General features: G+C 41.0%; 1 protein-coding gene across 1 annotated transcript in view; it reads left to right on the forward strand.

Moving 5' to 3' along the window:
• FAXC (failed axon connections homolog, metaxin like GST domain containing) overlaps positions 1–17130 on the forward strand; it is a 70182-nt gene extending 53052 nt beyond the window's left edge. The window contains exons 5-6 of the mRNA XM_012444296.3: positions 4901–5017; positions 14297–17130. Coding sequence (XP_012299719.3) covers positions 4901–5017; positions 14297–14586 — 407 coding nt within the window. The 3' untranslated portion in view covers positions 14587–17130. The remainder of the gene's footprint in view (positions 1–4900; positions 5018–14296) is intronic.
• Positions 17131–19259: the final 2129 nt, after the last annotated feature.

Here is a 19259-nt window from a genome sequence, read left to right on the forward strand (position 1 = left end):
CAGAATATTTATAGAATCTCAAAGTGTTTCTCTTTAGAGTATTAATTACAAAGGAATAAATCTTAACTTTATAGTGAAAAATCTGGCAGATACCACCTTTACCATGTGGTGAAGGTTAATATCACAGTCATAAGATATAGGACATTGGCTGGGTGTGGTGGCTAATGCCTGTAATCTCAGCACTTTGGGAGGCTGAGGCAGGTTGATCACCTAAGGTCAGGAGTTTGAGAACAGCCTGGCCAACATGGTGAAACTCTGTCTCTACTAAAAATACAAAAATTAGCCAGATGTGGTGGCAGGTGCCTGTAATCCCAGCTATTGGGGAGGCTGAGGCAGGAGAATCACTTGAACCTGGGAGTTGGAGGTTGCAGTGAGCTGAGATTGCGCCACTGGACTATAGCCCAAGCAACAGTGCCAGACTCCATCTCAAAAAAAAAAGAAAAAGATATAGGGCATTATGTGCTCCCTGATATGATGCCCTGCAAAGGTGTATTAGACAGGATTCTCCAGAGAAACCGAACCATTAAGATTTGTTATAAGGAGTTGGCTCACACAATTACGGAAGCTGACAAGTCCCAAGATGTGCAGGATGAGCTGGCAAGCTGGGGACCCAGGAGGGAGCAGTGTCTCACTTTGACGGCAGTCAGGCGGAAGGAAATCTGTCTTTTCCTTACTCAGGAGAGGGTCAGCATTTTTGTTCTATTCAGGCCTTCAACTGATTGGATGAGGCCCACCCACCTTAGGGAGGACTGTCTGCTTTACTCAGTCCACTAGGTCACGTGCTAATCTCATCCAGAGACACCCACACTGACACACTGTGCTATTTTTGCAACATTTCTGTAAATCTAAAATTATTTTAAAATAAAAATTGAAAAAAGCTTTCTGCCATCAGTTACTATGAGGACTTTTGAATGATGGGATACTATTGTATTCTTTATATTCATAACTGTCCTGTGTGTGTGTACACATATATAATTTTATATCTGCCACTCACCATTTTCCACGGATACTAAGCTCCACCTGTATTTTTGCAAGCACCTTTTTTTTTTTTTTTTTTTTTTTGAGGCGGAGTTTCGCTGTTGTTACCCAGACTGGAGCGCAATGGCGTGATCTCGGCTCACCGCAACCTCCCCCTCCTGGGTTCAAGCAATTCTCCTGCCTCAGCCTCCCGAGTAGCTGGGATTACAAGCGCGCACCACCATGCCCAGCTAATTTTTGTATTTTTAGTAGAGACAGGGTTTCACCTTGTTGACCAGGATGGTCTCAATCTCTTGACCTCATGATCCACCCGCCTCAGCCTCCCAAAGTGCTGGAATTATAGGCATGAGCCACCGCGCCTGGCCTGCAGGCATCTTTAAAAACACTTGGTTTCTGTTCTCTTTTCCCTTTTGCATTCTGCATTCCTTCTTGACCAAAGCATCATTTTGTAAACTTTCACAGCTCCGCCCTTCTGCTGTTCCATGCGGACTTTATCTCTGAGATGAAGATCTGTGTGGCACATTGTGGAGACTGAGAACATCAGCCAGAAGTCGGGAGACCTGGTAGCATTCTCCTCCTTCTTCTCTACTTACTAACTCAGTGTCTTCCAGGTTTAACATTTTGAGGCCAAATGGTGAATTTTGGCTAAACATTATGTGCAGTATTTGATGTGTGTGTTCAAATGATTATATTTTTGTCATTTTTTTCTTTTTATCAAAGTCATGTGTGTTCTACTTTTAGGTTTTCCAATTTTTTTTTTTTTTTTTTTTGAGACAGAGTCTCACTCTGTCGTCAGGTGCCAGGCTGGAGTGCAGTGGTGCGATCTTGGCTCACTGCAACCTCTGCCTCCTGGGTTCAATCAGTTATCCTGTGTCAACCTCCCTCATAGCTGAGACTACAGGCTCATGCGCCACCACGCCCAGCTTTGTGTTTTTGTAGAGGCAGGGTTTCACTATGTTGGCCAGGATGGTCTTGATCTCTTGATCTCATGATCCGCCCGCCTTAGCCTCCCAAAGTGATGGGATTACAGGCATGAGTCACTGCACCCGGCCAGTTTTCCAAATTTTTATTCATATTTATGTTTTACATTTTGCCGTCAAAGTCTTTGGATTCTACAACAGGCTTCAACATTTACAGACTTTGCTCTGGCCTTTCCCTTAGAGTCCTTTTGAGTAATTCAAGGACAGCAATATTTTCTTTTTTCCTTCTCTCTGAGGCTGTGTGTAGCCCTTTTCACAATGATCCTGAAGCCCCCTCATGGCTTCCAGTGTGTGGGTAGTCCTGTGTTTGGTTTGAATGGGTTGAGCCCTGGCATAATCCCATAGGGAGGACTGTTTGGCCACCTGGCCAACACCCCCCTCCTGCCCTAGCAGGGTAGCAGGAGAGCTCCTGTGCAGTTTCCCACTGCCTACCTGCATTCACTTAATGCCAGCAGGGGTGCGGTGGAGTCATGGTGTCAGCGGGATGCACCCTTCCTAAGTAACACTTTAGGAGTTACTTCATATGCTGTCTAGTTTTTGTTATTATTTTTGTTCAGGCAGTACTTTCTCTGGATTTTCCCCCAGTATTTGGATAAGACTCAAATGATGGAGAAGTCGGTTGACAATGGGAAATAGCTGAGGGCTCTAATGTGAATGACTTGATTGTCCTTACCAGAAAAGGAAATTTGGTTAGGTTCAGCATATTGCCCTAGTAAAGGCAATTTATGGTCCTTACGGCATATATAGGAGAAATGATTTTTAAAAATCACTTCCCCCTTCATTTGTGCTGTAACAATTGTTAACCTGTGTTCCTACCTCCAGCCATTTCCCTCTCCTGTCTTTCCTCTGCATTGTCATCAGATACTCAGTTTCCTCAGCTTGTCACTCAAGAATGGAAAGGGGTAGATATTCCTAGAGTACAGCATGTAGAACCAGGCCAGGCATGTAGTAAACATGGTATAAGGGTCTGCTAAATAAAAATAAGAATTTACGCTTACCTTCAAAGAGCTAACAACGTAGCTGGAAAGATAAAATGCACACACGCGCACACACACACCCACACACCCACACACACTGCATAGAGCATTATGGGAAAAATGTCACTCAAGAAGCCTGAGAGAGAAGAGGCAGGAATATCTGATGTGTGCTCTGCTCAAGGCGCCTCTATTACTCTCTTCATTTTATAGTCCAGAAGGTTAATAGGCATTAAATGCTTTCAAGTCCTATCAGGTTGTATGTGCAAAGGGAGAGCTAAACACAGGATTGTGTGAACTGAAAGCTCCTGTTGCCACCAGAAAGCTTTGAAAGCAGGCTGGAGCTGGACCTTGAAGGATGGATAGAATTGATTAGAGAGAAGTGGTGAGCACATATAAGTTGTGGGGGTAGAGAAAGGTTGGGCATAATGAGCAAAGGTGTAGCAGTGGGAGGCATAAAGTATGATGGGGAATGGGGGTGGTCCCCAGGTTTGCTAGGGTAAGGGAGGAATGAAGGATAAAGCTGGAATGTGGGCTGGAGGCAACCTATAATGCACTTTAAGTTTGAAGTTGAGTTTGGACTTCATTTCATAACTCATTTCAAAAGCCATGGAAGGTGTTTGAAAGGTAGTAACATGATAAAAAGAGTGTCTTAGGGCTGGGCATGGTGGCTCACACCTGTAACCCCAAGCAGTTTGGGAGGCCAAGGCGGGCAGATCAGTTGAGGTCAGGAGTTTGAGTTCAGCCTGGCCAACATGGTGAAACCCCGTCTGTACTAAAAATACAAAAATTCGCTAGGCGTAGTGGTGGGCACCTGTGATCCCAGCTACTTGGGAGGCTGAGGCAGAAGAATCACTTGAACCCGGGAGGTGGAGGTTGCAGTGAGCCAAGATCATGCCTCTGCACTCCAGCCTGGGCAACAGAGAGAGACTGTACCTCAAAAAAAAAAAAAAAAAAAAAAAAAAGACTTAGGAAGTTAATAGTGTCAGGTGGGATGTGGAAAGGACTAGCGAAAGGGAGAGGCTGTCATGAGTGTTAATGTACATTATGTCATTTCATCCTCACAATAATCCAAAGAAATAGACACTCTTAGTTTTATCCCCATTTCCAGATGGGAAAACTGAGGCTGTAGAGGTTACGTGATGACCAGATTCCCACAGTGAATGATGGTGATGCCAGGATGTGAACTAAGCAGATCCGTCTCCCCCAGTGCTTCCTCTGTATGCAGCAGTATCTGACTGTAGCCTGGGAGATAACTTGGGTCAGTTGTAATAGGTTGAGTGTGATAGTCCGGTGACAGGGCCTGGATGAAGCCAGTGGTGTGAAATGGAGAGATGGGAGCAGCAGTGTGAAACATCCTTTCATAGGAACCTGATGCCAGGGCTGAGCCTGTGACCTCATAGCTTCTCTTTACTTACTGTTTTCCATGGAAGCCGGTCCTCAGAGGTGAGAACCTTGCCAGGACCATGTGGTGTCCTGGGAAACCTCACCTCCAAAACTCTTAAGCTTAGGCTTCTTGTTTTTCCCGGGGAAATGTATTTAAATTAATAATGTCAGTGCTGATGTTGGCTGTGCTTGGTTTGGGTTACTTTTGAGATGGTTTAAGCAAACTTCCAGGTTTCTCAAGCATCACAGGCTTTACTTAACTAGAGTTTGAGACAAGAAGGTTTCCCAGAGGTCTGGTGGTGATCATTTCTCCCCTTTTTCCATGAATGTCCTCCCTCATCTGCTTATTTTGATATGTTCCCTGTGTTGCTATCCTATGGGTTGATGTATCACATAATTGCTTAATTCATTTTACTTTTGTTTTATTTTATTTTTTTAAGAAAAAGGGTGTGCATGCATTTCGACTCTGCAAAGCTTATGGCATTCAGTTAAAGTATGTATAGTAGAGTGTGCTAAATGCCGTTGCGACAGTGTAGGGTAGTGTGGACCAGCCCAGTGACTTCTCTGCTTTATCTACTGCAGGTGATAAGAAGTACATCATGGGGCCCAAGCTTTCCACTCTCGACGCCACTGTCTTCGGACACTTGGCACAGGCAATGTGGACCTTACCAGGGACAAGACCCGAGCGGCTGATCAAAGGCAAGCCCTACACACCTCTTCAGGTTTTGGGGCTTACTGGGGGTGGGTGGGCAGTGGGGTAGCACAGTGGAGAATTCTAGGCCAATGCTTTGATCTTGGCTGTGCTTTATGGAGACACCAGGCTGTGGTGTACAGGCTAGGGTTGGTTCTCTGTACTCAGGACACTTTGGCATGGAAGAGAGACTGTGCTTCTCACTTGCTGTCTTGCCTAGACTATGTACTTAGCAGTGTTGACATAGATCTGCCATGTTTTTATGCTAACACTTTTATTCTGTCTGCTTACATAGTGGACCTAAGATTTGTTGCTGAAATAGGGCTTGAATTCCATGTAGTGCCCTTGGTTTGCTGATCTTCATTAATTTCCTTTGGGCAATGGGGGCTCCCCACTTTCTGGTGTATTTTGCCTTACTGTAGGTTAATGTAAGTGTTCTGAGCATGTTTAAAGCAGGCTAAACTAATGTATGATGTTTGGCAGGTTAGGGGTATTAAATGCATTTTGGACTTCATATATATATATATACATATATATAACATATATACATATATATTTTTTAATGGGGTCTTGCTCTGTTGCTTGGGCTAGAGTGAAGTGGCATGATTATAGCTTACTGTAACCTAAAACTCCTGGGCTCAAGTAATCCTCCTATCTCAGCCTACTAAGTAGCTGGGACTTCATGAGTGAGCCACCATGTCCAACTAATTAAAATTTTTTTTTTTTAAATAAATGAGATCTTCTTGTATTGCCCAGGCTGGTCTTGGCATCCTGGCCTCAAGTGATCCTTCTGCTTCAGCTGAGATTACAGGTATGAACCACTGTGCCCAGCTGACTTACGATATTTTTAGCTTTTGATGGGTTTGTAGGGATGTAGTCCTATTCAAGTCAAGGAGCATCTGTATGTGGCAGCCAGGGCCTCTGGGAGACGCTTCCCCTGCATAGTTGGGTAGGAACTGTTTGAAGGAGTACCCAAGCAAGTGCCTAGGGGCCAGGGATGTGGGGATCAAAGTTCAATATTTAGGTTTGGGGAAGGGTATTGACAAGAATTAATCAAAATGTTTATGCCCAACTGAGCAGGCTGGGTATGTATGCAGGAGACCAGTAGAATAGCACATAGAATGCTCTTAATAAATGTTGAATGGATGACTGGATGGGTGAATGGACGGATGGATGGATGGATAAATGGATGGACAGATGGATGGGTGAATGGATGGCTCGATGGATAGATGGATGGATGGAACCGAGCAAGGCAGAATCATACAAGAAACTGAGGCAGGCAAGCAGTCATGTATGGTGGTCATGGTAGATGGGTGGGGAGGTAGTGGAGTCTGCAGCTCTGTGTATCTGTGTGTGTATATATGTGTGTGTGTCGATTCATGTACATGCTCAGGAGGTTGAACTAGGCTGAAGCCAGCAGCACTCACTCTCCAGATCTTCTTTTTGGTGGGGATGGGGCTCCAGATACCTTATCAGGCTTGGTTGGAATGGGTCAGGCATTGATCAAAGGTCTTCCGAAGTTCAGCTGAGTGGGACTATGGATAGTATGGACTGTCATTTAATTTCCTAAGTGGTCATTATGAGGATGTTCCTTGTTTTGCACTACATTGGTATTTCTCTAAATTAAATATGTTACCACATTGGTGAGGTTTGTGGCATTTAAAATATTAGTTTCCCTTTATTTTAATCATATTTTTCCATAGTGGGCTAAAAGATATTGATTCCTTGTAGTTCATTTAGGGCTGTGTTTTATGTCCATTCTCTATTCCTATTATTTCCTACTCTATTCCCCGCATTCTGCCACCATACCATCCTTACACACCCCCATATACACACCCACCCACGTCTATTCAAATGCTCTATACACCCCCCACACACACTCACTTGTACAGATATGCCTACACTTCGACCCAAACACATCCCTAAATACACAAGTATGCACACACACACACTATTGTGGTCATCTGTTATTTAGTCCGAAGTATTTAGGGACCCATCATCAGTAGAACTCACAGACTGTATAGAATTCCTTCTTTCAGAAATGATGTATTTTTTTTTTTGTTTATGATTTGGCCATTTTCTCTGTTACTTCCTGAAAGGACTTGAGGCATTTAGTGTTTTTTTTTTTTTAAAAGAAATGATCAGCCTTTTTGGAGGATTGATTTTGGGCCTCATGCACATCTGGGGAATCTGACACCATCGTCTTCAAGGGGCTTTTGGCGCATAGTTGCATGTACTTTGATTCTTAAAGTAACTTCCAACTTTCCCTGAGTACTAGTGTAGCATGAATTATTAAAGTCCACAGGGATCTCTAAATCCCATTTTAGGCATTAGCTCCATACCCCTTCTAAATCTTTGGATTGGAGCTGATAACATGCAGCCAAACTACTACTGCTGTAATTTGCTCTCAACCTCTTTCCCTGCCTTTGCTGTCTCTGTGATAGAGACTTTCTCAAGAAGTAGCATGAGTAGGGTTAAGTAGAAACAATGAGGAGCCTAGAGATTTTAGAGCTGGCTGAAACCCAGGGGTGTGAATGGCTTGGATTCAGGCAGTTTTCTGCCTTAGCGTTGGAATGGCAGAAACACCACTAGGCCTTGCCTTATTGTGAGTGCGTTTGGATGAATATTAGTTTTTTGGTCCAATGTATTATTTACAAAGCCACACAGCTACTTTTGGAACCATGTAGAATAGTGTGAAATTTTCCTTCATTTAGATGAGCAGGAGGACAGGATTTTTTTTTTTTTTTTTTTTGAGATGGAGTCTTGCTCTGTTGCCCCAGGCTGGAGTCCAGTGGCGTGATCTTAGCTCACTGCAACCTCCACCTCCTGGTTCAAGCGATTCTCCTGCCTCAGCCCCCTGAGTAGCTGGGATTACAGCAGTGCGCCACCATGGCTGGCTAATTTTTGTATTTTTGGTAGAGATGGGGTTTCACCAGGTTGATCAGGCTGGTGTCGAACTCCAAGGACAGGCTTTGAATATACATATGTATGCATATATCTATCTGGATAGAGATATAAATATGAATAATAATTTGCTTACTGGAGAAAATTTAGAAAATAGAGAAAAATTTTAAAAGATAAAAAATAACTTGTGACACCATCTTTCACAGAGAATGATTTCTGATATTGTGGTATGTAGCAGATCTTTTATCAAATATAAGTGTGTATATATATATATATATATATTTTTTTAGATTGGGACCATAATGTTGATACAATTATAACCTAAAGTTTTAAAATTAACTGTGTATTTTGGCCATTTCCCTTGTCATGAAATACTCTTCAAAATGGTATTTTTAGTAGTTGCACAATATCCTATCCTATGGCTACATGGTAATTTATGTGACTAATCTATTTCTGGACTTGTGGGTTGTTTTAAATAACTTTTACTAATATTCTATAGTGAACATTGTTATAAATATATACTCTTGCTCATCTCTGGTTATTTCCTTAGGCTAAATTTCTTGTTCTGTAATTACTCTCTCAAAGGGCATAAGCTCTTGGTCTCCATGGCTAAATTGCTTTCTAGTAAGACTATACAATTTATATTCTCATGAGCAAAATCTGAAAGTACTTCCAATTTTTGTTCCTTGATTAGGGTTGAATATAATTTATTTTGAATTTTTTTGCCATTTTGATACTAAAAAAACTCAGTTTTATGATTAGCAACATTCTTAATGTGGAGTCAGATTTGATATTTTAATCAGGACTCTTAGAGAATTGCATGTGGATTGAGACACTCCTTAAAACAGACGTGGAGAGCTTAAGAAAGCTGAGAAAAGTGAAACTGAAGCCACGATGGGTCAAGAGCTCTGCAATGTATCTGCCTGTGTCCTCCAGAGTCCTATCAAAACCACAGACCTTAATGCGATTTTCTGAATTAGGAGGAGCACAACCTTCTGTGCTCTAGGAAAAACCTCATTCAGCAGTTTTTACCAGCAGTTATTTATTGTACTTAAATGTCTTTTTTACTTATTATGTGATAGATTAAAAAATAGAAAAAGCTGGGCGTGGTGGCTCACGCCTGTAATCCCAGCACTTTGGGAGGCCAAGGCGGGCGGATCACGAGGTCAAGAGATCGAGACCATCCTGGTCAACATGGTGAAACCCCATCTCTACTAAAAATACAAAAAATTAGCTGGACATGGTGGCGCGTGCCTGTAATCCCAGCTACTCAGGAGGCTGAGGCAGGAGAATTGCCTGAACCCGGGAGGCAGAGGTTGTGGTGAGCCGAGATTGTGCCATTGCACTCCAGCCTGGGTAATAAGAGTGAAACTCTGTCTCAAAAAAAAAAAAAAAAAAAAGTAGAAAATATGCTGCCTCTTCTTGACCAGCATGCATATATCTCCTCACTCCTGTACTCTTGGAGGGAAGTGTTCAGGAAGAGGTTGTCGTGAGGGGATTTGGGTTTCAGGAAAGGGCTGGATCAAGTTACCTTGGCTAGTCTTTGTATTTGGAGATCTGTGAGTTAATATTTTTTAGCTTCAAGGAGATAAGGCAGAGGGGATATTTTCACTAGAGTATTCAAGTATTTTGGGAACTTTTCTGAAGAGGATATATGCTCAGTGTCCTCTTTGCATGTGTGACAGATGCTAAAAGGAGCAAAGAAGAGTATAGTCAGTGCCTAGCATGGATCTGGAACAGGGAGGTGCTGAGTGAATACGTGTAGAGCAAATATGTATGTTTGGATGTTGGCCTGTGTTTTCCAAGTTATTTGCTGGTTCGTGACCAAGGGCTGGCGGGTGCTGCTGGGAGACATTGGCAGGCTTCTCTCTCATCTGCATTCCTGCCTTGAGTGATTGGCAGCTGGGAGATGCTTAGTTCTGGATTCTGGGTTTGGTTGACAATGTTTTTGGCATCAAATTGTACAGAATGTTTTGATTATTAGAGAAATTAGAGGATATAGGAATATAAAACGTCACTTTTTTCAAAGAGGAGGGAGGGTATTTCCATTTGAGAAACTGTAAGAGAAAAGTTCTTTATTCTATCTGGGATTATCTTCTGGGTAGACGGGCACTTGGCTTTCTGATAAATATCCTCTCAAGTTGTCTGAGAATATCACTGTGTTTCTTACCAATTTATTTCATTGGATTTTTAGATTTGAAAAATAATCCATGATTGTTACAGTAAGTTGAATTACAAAGGCATAGTTTAAAAAACTTATGACCTTCTCTTCATCCATGTCCAATATTATTTCTATAGAATAATCAATATTAAGGATTGAATGTAAATCCCTTTGTGCCTTTTTCATGTACAGATTTACATACGCATATATAGGAGTTTTGGTTTGTTTTTACTTTTTTTAAACTAAACAATGGAATTATACTATACGCATTATCCATAACTTGTTTTTTTCACTTAACAGAACATCATATCATTTTAATAGCCTCACAATATTCTATAGCATAGATGCACCTTAATTTATTCAATCAATACCTGTTGATGGACATTCAGGCTGTTTCCATCATTTTCTTTCTTCTTTTTTTTTTTTTGGCTTAAAAAAGCTTCATTTGATATTCATGTACATATATCTTTACATACCACTGCTTTCATTATAGTTGAATAGAGTACTAAAAGTGAAATCCTGGGCCATGAGATATGCACATTTAAAATTTCAATAGATAACATCAGATTGCTTTCCAAAAAAGGTTATAGCAATGTATACCTTTGCCAGCCACGTAGTGCAGTGCCTGACCGTCCACATCCTCATCAGCGTTGGATGTTATCAGACTTTTTTAAACCAGTGTTACTACCTGATTGTCGAGTACACTTTGAAGAAATGCAGTTTTTTTATTATTTTGCAAAGTTTATGTCTTCTGTACAGGCTTTTTTTTATATATATATAGAGTGTCACTATCTCCCACGCTGGAGTACAGAGGCAAGATCTCAGCTCACTGCAGTCTTCGCCTCCTGGGATCAAGTGATTCTCCTGCCCCAGCCTCCCAAGTAGCTGGGAATACAGGCATCTGCCACCACACCTGGCTGATTTTTGTATTTTTTTTGTAGAGAGGGGGTTTCGTCATGTTGGCCAGGGTGGTCTCAGACTCCTAGCCTCAGGTGATCTGCCCACCTCAGCCTTCCAGGGTGCTGGTATTACAGGCATGAGCCACTGTACCTGGCCTGTATAGGCATTTATATTAACACAGGTTTATCTCTCTCTCTTGCACACATGCACATGCATGTGCACGCGTGCGTGTGCGCGCACACACACACACACAGATACTCCACACAACCTGTTTCTGCTGCCACCTTTTTCTGTTCTTTTGTGCAATAGCATGTTAAGTTGCCAGCTGCTGGAGAATTTAGGCATAGGAAGGTATAGGCAAAGCCAGAAGAAGATAAAACCCAACTACAGATGTCCACTCTCTGTTCCACTCTTCATCAGGGGCAGAAACTGAGGAATATGTGGGCTCCTAGTTCTTGCTCATCAAAGCAAACCCTTTCTCAACTACATGTTTGAATGTTCACCTCTTTCATGACAGCACATTGCCATTAGGGGGAGGCACCTCTCCCCTCACAAATTTTGAGACCTCAGGAATAATTACAGAAAAATATTCCATGACAGGTAGTGCACTACTACTAATTCCCAGGCCATGCTGTCAGCTCATCAGTAGAGAGTTGAGTGGAGGTGAAGGGCATGAGGACTAAGGAGGTTAATATGAATTCAACAGGTGAGTGAAGCACTTTAAGTGCCTGGCACACAGTCAGGACTATATAACGGTTTGCTACTATAATTATTAATTTTTATTATTGCATACTGACGTGGTATTAATGTCACATGGTTACAGAGCAGGCAACTTTTCTGGAGAAAGGTGAAGAAACAAGGCTGTAGAAAGAAAAGCTATGTAAGAAGTGACAGTCATAGATCCCGTGGATCTTGTGAATAGATTCTGATTTTCTGTAGGAAAAGCTAGTAAAGAATGGATTTGATTGAGTCAAACAGGGCTGGCCCCAGGTCCTACTGTGAAGTGATTGTATTTCATCTTTGATGTCTCTTTACCTCCTCAATTAGACCTTTTTTTTTCTCTTGTTGCTGCCTTCACATCTTTATTCAATTCTTGGTTCCCCAGGATAGGCAGCAATACCTGGAGAGGTGTTTCATGACTGTCCTGATGAGGGAGAAAATAAGTAAAGCTTGTCCATGCTGCATCTCCTCAAAAGGAGCAATGGCGTTGACTTTTCACTTTCTGGCTCCTGAGCATGCGCACAAATATCTTCTGAAAGAGAATAGACTTTTACATAGTGAGGGTTGAGCTGTTCTAACCTGAGAAGACTGAAAATGGTGACCTGGAACCAGTACAAGTCTATGGGATCCATGAAGCCGGGGATTTACTTTGTTACGTTTTGCAGGGGATGTAAGCAAGTTTTGAAAAATTTTAATGATGTAGGAAAATGTACAATAATGTTATAGGAGATAACATGTAATAATAATGGCGATAGATAAATAGAAAAATACTGAAAGAAGTTACACCAAATGGTAATTGTGATTATCTTGGATTGATGGAATCATAGGTACTTTTTATTTTCTTCTTTATGTATTTGTACAGTTTCTCAATACAGACTAATTCTAATTTTCCAAAATGAGAATATGTTATTTTCCTTAATAGAAAAATGAAATAGAGTAGTGACAAACTGTAATCAACAAAACCATAAATATGGAAACAACCTAAATGACCTGTGATGGGGATTGGTAAAGATGAAATGAAGCCATATAACATAGGGTGCAGTTATCACTGTGGTCAGAGTGTGAAGTTCAGAGGTTTTTATTATATGTTATTAAGTGAAACGTAGGATAGGAAAAAGAATATATAGTAAATCCTATATAGCACATGTAAATAAATATATGCAAATATGTACATTTCTGGAGAACATAAATGAAAATGTTATTGTGGGGAATGGGATTATTGGTAATGCTTTTAGTTTTTGCTTATCTGTTATTTCTGATTTTCAGCACTGAAGCATGGATTATTTACACAATATGTGAATGTTTATATAACTTTAAAAAATCCAAAGATATTCTTAGAGTAATAATGTCCTATAAGAGATAGTAGCAAATCATATATTTATAAGCAATGTTGCCATCTGCTGGATCAAAAGGAGAAACTCACCCTCTTTCTTTGTTTTTCATTTGGAATTAGGAAATGAAGGCCAGATATAGTGTCATATTTCAGACAAATGCCCAGACAGTAATAGTGACTTAACACAAGAGTTTCTTTGATTCACATGAAAAAGAAGTATCGTTCAGTGACTGAGTGGGACCTGGATCCTGGGTACCACTGTTTTATTTCATATAAAAATTAAAAAATATCTTATACTAAGTGTGTTTGCAGGCACACTTATCCATAAAGACAATTCTGAGTTATCCATTTAATGGATTTTTTTGGGCAGAAAAGTTTTTATCCTAACATAACTTTTTTCAACTATTTGGCATAGTACTCAGCCCATAGTACACTGCAAAAATTTGTGGAATAAATGATTACTTCTGGCTGACTTAATGCAACCAGCAGTTGATATGTTTTCATGGAATATAAATTAATTTATATATGAACCAATCAAAGCATTAGTTTTTTTCATATGCAAGCATAAAATGATAAAATACTTCATAAAGTCAAATCATGGTAGTTTATCTGCCGTTTTGGATAAACTACCCCACCACTTATCATCGTCAGACTCATTTCTTCATTTCATTCAGCCCACTCGCTGAATTTAACTTTTCTTACTTACTGTTTTTATTATGTGCTTAAAAACCTAAATATTTTCACAGTATCTCTATGGAAAAATACTGTTAATGTTTACCTTGCCTCATTATTCCAGTTTCCCAGAAAGCCCAGTGACTGGATGTCTTAGTTTGGGCATCTCTCACAGAATGCTGTAAGCTAGGTTTCTGGTAAAAAACAGGGATGTATTTCTCACAGTTGTGGAGTCTGGGAAATCCAGGATCATAGTGGGAAGTGCAGGATTATGACGCTGACCGATTCAGGATCTGGCTCTGGTGAGGGCCTGCCTGCTGGGCCTGCTTCCTGGTGAAGGCCGGCTTCCTGCTACCTGGACACAGTGCTGTCTCGCTGTGTCCTCACAGGATAAAAGGGGGAAGGCAGTTCTCTCTGGCCTCTGTTATGAGGGCACTTAGCTCTCATGACCTAACCACCTCTTAAAGGCCCCACCTCCTCAGATCGTCACATTGGAAGTTAGGATTTCAACATTGGAATTTTGGGGGAACACAGACCATAGCAGTGGTAGACTGCTGCCTTTGAGAACTAACCTTTGCTTTCCTTACCACACTGCAGGTGAGCTGATCAACCTTGCCATGTACTGTGAGAGGATAAGGAGGAAATTTTGGCCAGAGTGGCACCATGATGACGACAATACCATCTATGAATCTGAGGAGAGCAGCGAAGGCAGCAAAACCCACACCCCGCTGCTGGATTTTAGCTTTTACTCAAGGACAGAGACCTTTGAAGATGAGGGAGCAGAAAACAGTTTTTCCAGAACCCCGGACACAGATTTTACCGGACACTCACTCTTTGATTCGGATGTAGACATGGATGACTATACAGACCACGAACAGTGCAAGTGATGTCCAGCCTCACTGACCCTCTTCCTTGGGATCTGCCATTCCCTGGGTCGGTCCATTTTCCCAGGTAGCATTCCATCCGAGCTGGGAGGAGATCTTCGTGCTTGGCACAGTTTTCACATGCTAAGTGGACTATAGCAGCCTTATTTCTTTTTTGTACAAACGAAACACAGAACCATTCAGATGACTTCATTTAAAACAAACAGGCAAAAATAATAATAATAATAATGTCAGCATGGTTCCTGAAATCCATTTTTGTTTTCATTAGAAAACTATTAATAATATTGTGTGGTAGAGCAGGTATAAGAGCGGGTTGCCAGCTGATAGTGTTGATGATGATCCTCTTCATCCTGAGGTCTTAGTTGTGAGATGGATTCTTGAACCTCCTTCATCCACTAGGATTTGAAGTAATGAGAGATATCATCAGAAAAAATGTAGGAGATAAATGTTTTCTGGTGGCTGCTTGTACTTTATGTGTGTATATTGTATATTGAGATGTAAGTCAAATAAAAACCACAGATATTCAACAAACACCTACTATGTGCAAAGCACTATGCTAGGTGCTAATCAGTATATGTTTTATTCTAAGCCCTGCCAGTGACTAGCTGTGTGATTTTGAGCAAATCTCTTATTAACTAATGTGTGCCTCATTTCTCCCAAAGTGGGGATGACAATACTCTCCACCTACCTACCTCACAGGGATGTTGTGGGGATTCATGTGATAACATTCGTTCGGCGCTTTAAACCTCTTGGAAGTGGTGCAACATAAACACAGCATTTTATTCTTTATTGCACTTCATGCATGTGAAGATTTGAGGGCAAAGGAATTCCATATCCAGGCAACCACCACCACAGTCACTTGCAAAAGCTGAGCAGATGAAACGCACACAAAGGTACACTTAGGACTTTGTCATCATTCCTTTCTGTGATCTTGGTTGAATCAAAATCTTTTGTTCAAAGAACATTGGAAATGTTTTTCAAATTATCGACAGCTACAAACAGTCTTCAGTTCTATTCTGTATTTGCAGAAAAGTGGTTCTTTCATTGCTTGAACTCACGCATGTTCTATGTTGATTCCGGAGTGTTAAGTTGCCTATGTTTGATTTATTTGAGGAGAATAAATCTCAGGAATACAGTGGGTTTCATAGAGGTGAAGGGGAAAGTATTTGATTGATTTTTGTAAGCAGAGGCTTGCCAACTTGTAATGTCTTTTTGAAAACAAACCTTGCAGAGATGTATTGAAAAGATGACATAGCCAGAGGATACTTGTATCAAAGCACTCTGTTCAGTGATAGACTATATGCAGTTTTATTAATGCAACTTATCTGTTGTTTTCGGCCACTGTCCAGTGAGAGGAGAGCAATCCTGAGAACAAGTCTTAATGTCTTTCCTGTGTCTTCCCTGTTCTCTCTCTCTTTCTCTATAGTATTCTCTGAACTGTTGGCTTACCCATGTTTGTGAAGGCACCATATTTCCAAAGTTTTTTTTTTTTTTTTTTTTTTGACTTAGGACATTTTCCAGGGAAATATGGGGCAAAGATCCTGGGTGATGGTTGTGGATTTGGGTTAGGAGAGCGAGTGTTAAGAATTTACAATTGCAAATGAAACTGCTTTGCTTCTGACCAACATAAGGATTGTTCATTATGGGGTTAAAGAGGCACTTCTTAAAGGCAACTTCTGAGACATCCATGTACTTTACTTGAAAAAAAAAAACACCTCTTTTTGAATACAGCATTTGCAAAATCATCTTAAAAGACTGCTCTAGCTTCACAAAGAGGTAAAGGGAGAAGAGTTTTTGAGGCTGTTCACTTACCACTTAAGCAATTGTGTAGGGCATATGTAACTGGGAATACATGCTGAGATACCCTAAGTTAGAAATTCTTATTCCACGGGAAACTTAGTTGTTAAAATCTTATTATAAGGGTTTTAATAAAACCCTTCTTATTTAAAGGGACTGTTTGATGCCTAATAACAATGTGGTGGAGAAGATATGAGTGGATAAGCCTGTTTTGAGGCTCCAGCATTGTTTGGGAGGACTGTTTGCCTCCCCTGTCTCTAGCAAGTGTGTTTTAAGGCCAACTTGTGGCACTTCTGTGTGATTAGGGAGACTTCTGGACTAAAAATATGAATATAATGAACAGGTGGACCGTAGACCTGTATCTACAAAGCATGGGTTGTCTTTTCCCCACCACATTTCAGCTGAAAAGAAATGTATTTGAATTTTTCTGTGTAAATAATTTATTCTTACTGTACAGTACCAAGTGTGATGTATTTTCTCTCAAAGGATGATCAAGTTATGAGAATGTAGATTCATATATGTTTTTAATTTTGTATTACTTGGAATACAAGTATGTGGAGAACCAACTTTGAAAATGAAGTTGTAAAATAAGTCATTCTATCCAGGTACCTCCTACAGGGGCATGAATGGACATTGCTACCTGGAGTCTTGGGCACTTGCTCGACAGCTTATGTCTGGGCACTCAACATTTTGTAGGTGTTAACTTGATTTCGATCCCTGGAATATGCCCCAGCTTTACTTTCCCAAGGTGGGTTAAAAATAACCAAGACAAAGTCACCGTGGTGTGAGTCTTTATCCAGAAGGCTTTGATTTCACGTGATTCATTCTTAAGCTACCCAGATTTGAAATGTTCTCCAATTTCACGAACAGGTGCTAATTATAAGAAAAAACGATAAGAAGTTAAGGGACATTTTGGTCATCTGGCTTCTTGTTCAAATTCTGTGCTTCCTTTTTGCTGGAAGGTAACTTGAAGTATGTGATCTTTAATATTAACAGATATTTTTGGTTGAACAGAAGACCCATGGGCTATTTGTTCTTTTTTACCTCTCATTGTAAAAGTAAATCAAGCTCTTGTATCCACCTCTGTTTGCCCACTTGCACCCTCCCTCATCAAGATGAATGAGCAGAATCAATATCCTTTACTATCCATCAGAACAGATATAAGGACAATATATATTTATGCAAAGATGAACTATATTGTCAGCATTTACCATTTTGCTGTTGTTACATAATGAATTGTGGAAAGTGATACTAGCAAGGCTGTGGGCTATCCAGAAGACTGATCTGAGACTTAGAACAACTTGGACTTGAGTCACAGCTGCAGTCACATTCTCAAGTAAGCCCTGGCCACGTATACTGAGGCATTAGGGTATGTTTTTGTGAAACAGGTAGGGTTCAAGGAACAGACATACTAAGGAGTTTAGCCTCGTTGGTCTTGCTTAGATTTGTTTGAGAGAAACTGTAGTCATTGAAATGTATAGCTGTGCCAAAAATTAGCTGTAGAAAGCACCTTATTGTCTTGGTGTCACATACATACTTATTTGAAGGGCAGAACCCAAAACTTGAGGTCAGTGATGTTCTTTGCACTACACCACCTTGCCCTTGATGGTTTCTTTCTAGTATACCATCTTGCCCTTGACGGTTCTTTCCATTACACCACCTTGGCTTGGTTGTCTTATAAAATGCATGTTACCTGAGAAGTCACCCTGTGTTCACAGAACCAGCGCATTTCCAGCCATTCTTTGCTTGGAATCCTACTTCACTTTTGTCCATGTCCAGTCAGCCTGGTCAAGGCCAATAACAGAAACCTTTCATCAGTATCTACTCTGCGCAGGGCGTTGCTAGACTCTGTGAAGAACAACAAGATGGATTCTCAAATCACCAAGACTCCTCATACTTTCTTATGAATCTTTTAAAGAACCTATGCCCATTCCCTCACTTGCTGAATATTTATGGAGCCCCTACCCAGTGCCTGGCCCTGGGATCTATACTAGTTGTAGAGTGGCAAATAGAACAGCACAGAACTCCGATTTCAGGGCATCTCCTTTTGTCTAGACCTTCTCTAGCCTCTTTTACATACTTGGCCACTTTCCTGTTCCATTCCACCCACCACCAATGGATTAATCTTTGTGAAAAGCTCTTCGGCCCTGATGGGGTGCACATTGCTTCAGGGTGAGGGGATACTCCTAGGATCTTATTTTTATTTTTTGAGACGGAGTTTCGCTCTTGTTACCCAGGCTGGAGTGCAATGGCGCAATCTCGGCTCACCGCAACCTCTGCCTTCTGGGTTCAGGCAATTCTCCTGCCTCAGCCTCCTTTCACTTTTATTTACCTTGTCTCCATAGCTCCTCCAGGGGAGCCACCCAGTGCAGCCAGGTTGATCCATTTGCGATTGCCTAAACAAGCCTCATGTGTCCTACCTCTGTGCTTCTGCTCATGCCAGTCCTTCTCCTGAAATGTCCTATTCTCTGCTCCACTGGCCCAAGTCATGCCCATCTCTCAAGGTCTGACTTCGTCAGCTTCACATGAAGGCTTCCTAGCTGATTATAATCTCTTCCTTTGAAAATGAAGCACTCATCATTTCCTTCACTGAAGGTCACATGGGAAAGACACTCAGAGAGTGGGTCACATACCATTAAATAGTGATTTTTTCACTTTTTGGGTGTTAGGATCTCCACTGATAATCTAATGAAAGTTCTATACCCTATTTCCAGAAAAACACATATATGCAAATATATAAAATTTTACATATAAATTCAGGAAATTTAGAGACCTGAAATTATCCATGGTTTCCTTAGGGTGTTAATGGACCTCAGTTAAAAAGCCTTGTTCCAAGCAATCTTTAAATGTTATCATCGTGTTTGTTCTTGTTTTTAACA

The sequence above is a fragment of the Aotus nancymaae genome, unplaced genomic scaffold, assembly GCF_030222135.1.
Source record: "Aotus nancymaae isolate 86718 unplaced genomic scaffold, 86718_ANA_hifiasm-v0.15.2.pri h1tg000040l, whole genome shotgun sequence".
Taxonomy (NCBI): Eukaryota; Metazoa; Chordata; class Mammalia; order Primates; family Aotidae; genus Aotus; species Aotus nancymaae.